Source organism: Tupaia chinensis, unplaced genomic scaffold (genome assembly GCF_000334495.1).
Source record: "Tupaia chinensis unplaced genomic scaffold, TupChi_1.0 Scaffold000146_1, whole genome shotgun sequence".
NCBI lineage: Eukaryota > Metazoa > Chordata > Mammalia > Scandentia > Tupaiidae > Tupaia > Tupaia belangeri.
Genome location: NW_006159616.1, coordinates 16,071,676 through 16,076,854, shown reverse-complemented (window position 1 = coordinate 16,076,854; position 5,179 = coordinate 16,071,676). Strand labels below are relative to the sequence as shown.

General features: G+C 42.4%; 1 protein-coding gene across 1 annotated transcript in view; it reads right to left on the bottom strand.

Annotated features, from left to right (window-relative positions):
- Positions 1-374: 374 nt before the first annotated feature.
- UTS2 (urotensin 2) overlaps positions 375-5,179 on the bottom strand; it is a 6,536-nt gene continuing 1,731 nt past the window's right edge. Inside the window, exons 2-4 of the mRNA XM_006145385.3 lie at positions 4,537-4,647; positions 3,184-3,224; positions 375-917 (exon numbers count right to left, since the gene is read on the bottom strand). Of these exons, the coding sequence (XP_006145447.1) occupies positions 801-917; positions 3,184-3,224; positions 4,537-4,647 (269 nt within the window). The 3' untranslated portion in view covers positions 375-800. The remainder of the gene's footprint in view (positions 918-3,183; positions 3,225-4,536; positions 4,648-5,179) is intronic.

Here is a 5,179-nt window from a genome sequence, read left to right as displayed (position 1 = left end):
CTGGATTTCCCACATGGCTGACTGCAGTTTGAGTCTCAGACCTAGTGGCTTGAAACACACCAGGCACATGTGCATGTGTGCCCAAAATCCTGAGAAGAGAATGGAGGAGAAGATATTTGTATTTGGCTGTCCCCTCTGGGGGAAAGGGTGACTTCTCACTTTCCTCTCACTGTCTCTCTCTGTCTCTCTGGCAAGCACACAAGCCCTATATCAAAAAATCTGTTAAAAAAAAAGGTAATAATTAGTTATTTTTAAGGGCTGAGAGGACATGATAACTAAGATAATGCAATTTGTTTAATTAATTTTTAGTTTAATGATCTTAATGAAGTTTACTTTTATGACTTTTTCTTTTTAGTGTTGCTTCTGTTCATTTGTTAGCTTTACTTTTAATTGTTTACAGAAATCACCCCAGCCATGGTACATGCACTGGTAGATACTGCTACTCAGAAGGCCAAAGTCATGTGGGAGGCCCAGGTTTGACTTCTGCCACACCCTAACAAGCCAAGCATAGAGGCTGAGGCAGGAGGATCACAACACAGGTCCTATCTTTAAAACCAACCAACCAACCAAAACAAACAAAAAACCACTTAAGGACAATTGAAGGGAAAAAATACAGATTTTAAGGATATGTTCATAAGTAAAATAGCCACTCATAATATTTGCAAAACAAGGAGGGTTTATTTTCCAAATAATGAACAGGTTATAGTTTCCTAGTTTTTGTCATACAGTCTTCAAACCATTTTTATTTCTAATTTCCTAAGGTGGATGTTCCCAAGTTGGCTAATAGATGCTTTTTCACATCAGACGCAGTACTTCCAAAAGCATTCAGGAGTTACACGTTTCTTGGATCGTTTCCTGGTTCTAGCCAAAAGATGACGCAGTAAAATGTTCAGGTCTCGTCCAGAGAAAGCCTGAAACTAAAATGATTCAAACAAAACTGGAGATCAGTTATCAATGCATCAAGGATCCTACCTGAAAAAGGAATCTAGTCAAGACACAGGACCTTTCAAAAGTTTTCCCTGTTGTTCTCTGGGCTATGACTTTAACAAGATATTCTACACTTATGAGCTCCTTGTGCCCAGCTCTTGTCAAATAGTGCTTCAGTCTGTTTAGCCCTGTGATTGCCATGAATTTTTCCAGGCCCTCCTTGACATTCCTACTTAAATTGCCTGTGAATAACATGTTCTGTACATTTATCATCTTAGGTGTAAATAGATGTTTTTAAAAAATATTTCATTTTATTTGTTCATTTATTTTAATTTGACCAGAGATACACACACACACACACAAATAGAGAGAGAGAAAGAGAGAGAAAGTGAGAAAGCAAGCCACCAGGTTCAGTATTCAAACTGTGGTCGGCCATGTGGGAGTGTCCAGCTCCTTATCCACCATGACACCTGCTGGTCTCCACGTAGATCTTTTATTTGTCTCGAAATTAGCTTCTTTGAAAGTTGACCCCTGATGGGGCCAACAGGTGCTGTGGTGGTTAAGGGCATTGAACTCCCACATGGCTGACCAAGGTTCAAGTCCTAGACATGGTAGCTTGCTTTTTCACTTTCTTTCTCCTCTCTCTTTTACTCTCTCATTGTATCCCCCTCTGGTCAAATAAAAATAAAGTTAAATAAAATAATTCTTTTTTTTTTTTTTTTTAAATATTGACTCCTGGGACTGGTAGGTGGCATGGTGGTTAACAGCCACATGGTCAACTGCAATTTGAGTCCTGGACCTGGCAACTTGCTTTCTCACTTTCCCTTTCTCTCTCTCTCTCTGGTTAAATTGAAAAATAAATAATAATAAAAAAATGAATCTTTTTAAATAATTAAAGTTGACTCTTAGTTCTCTTGTTATTCTAGGATTTCAAGAGCACATCCCACTAATCACCTTTATGATTTTAGCATCTTTCATCATAAACCTTCTGTTCAACAGACTATAAACATAAGTCCTAATTTTTAATTAGCCATGCATAGAGGCCACACCATCCTCTTCTGGTCCACTTGGGACCTCAGGTGACATGTGTCATCTCCAGGATTCAGTGTTTCCAGTGTGTTATTGCTAGGACCTTCATGGGCGTTAGGCTGAAGAAGGAACTGTCACTGCGTTTGGGAAATGCCTGGTTGCGTTTCTTCATCTTATGATTTCCTAGGCTTCCTTATGTGCTCACGGACACAGAATTGTGGGCTGGGGAAGCGTGAGTACACCCAGCGCCACTCTGCAAAACTGCCTCGCAGGATGGCCAGGCCTGGAGGACCCCTCAGGAACACTAGTTAAGGGTTTTCTGAGATTGATAATGTTCAGACACAGGTTTTCCTTTTAGCACCTAATTCCCCATTAATGGTACCATTTCTAACCATCTGGCTTTTTCATTCATCATTTCCTATCTCAGACTTCACACTACACCCCAAGTAATCTGGAAATCCTCTTCTCTGCTGCTTATATTTTTCCTCCAAGTTGTGAACATGCCTCTCGTTTAGAGGATACATGGCAGTACTTTTTACACTCAGTCTGCATATGAATCACCTGGGGACCTAGTTAGGATGCAGGTTTAGATTCAGTGGATTGAGAATGGGGGCCCAGATTCTGCATTTGCACAAGCTCCCAGGTAATACCAGTACCGCTGGTCCATGGGCCACGTGGTAATAGGATGAATGAGACGGTGCAAGTAGGCGGCAGACTTGAAAGCGGGGACCTTACCTTTATTGTCTTACCCTGTGTCATAAAAAACCTTAAGAGATTTTTGCTGAGAGGCAAGTGAGCTTACCAGAGAAACAAGCAAGAAATCACTCCCTGGGGACAAGGGATGGCCACGTTGCAATCCCCTCTCCTCCATTCTCCTCTCAGGATCTTGGACAGGCACACACACATGCACCCTGGCTTGAGTTTTAAGTTGCTAGGCCCAGGACTCGAACTGTGGTCAACTACTTGGGAGTCCAGTGACATAACCATTATGCCACCTGCTGGTCCCACCCCTTGTTATAATTTATCCAGAACAGGAACTGAATAAATTCTCATTGCATTCAGATTTTATGTGAATGAAAATTTGGAAAAAAATAATGCTTTGAAATAACACCAGCCGAATATTTTAAGGTGTTATTTCAACTAAGAAAACACTCCTCACATGAACTAAGGATCCTATAAAGTCAGGTGTAGAAAGTTCACCGTTTTTCAACTCTCATAGTCACTTACCTTTTTCAGATTTCTTCTTGGATTAAAAATGGTACTAGAATCTGGAAAACAATTTAAAAATTTATTAACTCTCTTGTTTCTATGTTATGCTTGTTTTAAAACATACGGATTAGAGCACCATTAACTTATGCCTGGTTTCCCGTCTTTTGTTCATACTGCAGCGATTAGTCCCTTGAATGCAGACAGGCATTTTGTTCTTACTCTGGAATTCACAGAAGATACCACATTTTCCTCAGTAACCTAGTGATTCCGCTCAAAAGTACAGGGGTCAGCAAGTGGCGCTGTGGTTAAAGTGCTGGATCCCACATGACTGGATTGAGTCCCAGACCCAGTAGGTTGAAAAGCATGCTAGGTGCATGTGCATTTGTGCCCAAAATCCCCAGAGGAGAATGGAGAAGAGAATGCAGCATGGCTACCACCACCACCCCCGCTGGAGGGGGGTGATTTTTTTCACTCTCCTTCTCTTTCTCCAGCAAACACATATCCTATGTCAAAAATCTAAAATGTATAGGTCCAATCTCTCTGGCAGTCAGTAGTAGCCTACTGATCTATAGTGCCAGAAGCCACATGGCCATCCATGGGTTCAGATCCCCAGCCTGGACAATATGAAACATGCCACATGTATACATATATGCCTAAGATCCTGATGAGCTAGAGGGCTAGGGGAGAGGGGTCACAGCATGACTCCTCACAACAACATTATGATAAGTGGATTTTTTTTTAATTTTTGTGAAAGCAAGCAAGAGGGAGAAGGGGAATGGTAGGATGGTATTTTTGTCAAGGTCCTAGGACATCACAATTTTCCTGCCCCCAGCCTCCCTACAAGCACTGATTACAGGTTCATGCCTGGCTCTTGGCTTGTTTAGGTTGTGCCGGGATCAAGTCAGGGCCTCACACTGGCCTGCACCCACCACACAGTGGCACCTCCCTCATGCCACCACAGCCGGGCCAGTGGATTTTTTATTTATCAATTCTGTTTCCTGTTTTTTGAGACAGATATAGAAAGGTCAAATAATTTGCTTAATATTTTAGTAAGTAGGAAGCCAGAATTAAAAATTGTACTTATTGGAAACATAATTACCAGTACCACCCCTGAAAAACTAGAAGTCCATGCAGAATGCGGAGGCACCACGTAGACGGCGGTGCTTCTAAGGAGTTGCTGGAAAAATGAAAACAGGATTGTGGAGGGAGTCTTCAGGCCAGGAAGGGAGAATGTTGGGTAACTAATTAATTTACTTTATAGCTTGGCTTTACAGGCCAAAAGGGGCATGGCCTCATCTGGTAGATTGAAACAGAGGCTAAAATACTGCAGCAAGAAAATCAGACAACCTGTAAAAGTGAGAACCATTTTACCTGCTTTCCTAAGACCATCGTCTCTCTCTGCACCCACCATCTCTAGCAGCAGCTGCAGAAGGGAAGCTCTTTCCGGTTCACCCGAAGTCAACTGTGCATCTTCATCAGGTGCTGCAGAATAATAGGTATGAGTAACAGCTTGTCCTTCAGTGAGTTATTTCTGTTCCCTGTTATCTTTGGAAAGTACCAGGGATAAGGAGATAGATACTATAATAGAAAAACTTCAAATACTAAGTTCATTTTTTGCTATGCATGTCGTTTTAACAGTGGAAACACCACCATCCAGTTTGCAGCCTTGTAGAACAGGAAGTCAGGACATCGGCCTCATACTGATTTGTTACTGCCCGAGCTGCGAGGGTGCTCAGCTGCTTGGAATGTGAAGGTGGAGCTAAACCACAGGATCTCTCCAAACCATTTCAGCTCCGAAAGTCTGATTCGGGGCTGGCCCTGTAGCACAGCAGCTAATAAAGCACTGCACAAAGGAGGCCAGGTCCCACGTGGCCCACTGGGATTGCAGTCCTGGCCCCATAGGCGCATTCTGTGTGTGCATGCCTAGGACCCTGATGGGATGGAGAATTAGAAAAAAGGTCGCGGCATGACCAGGCCCTATTGGGGAATTTTTTTTTTCTCTCTTTCTCTTTCC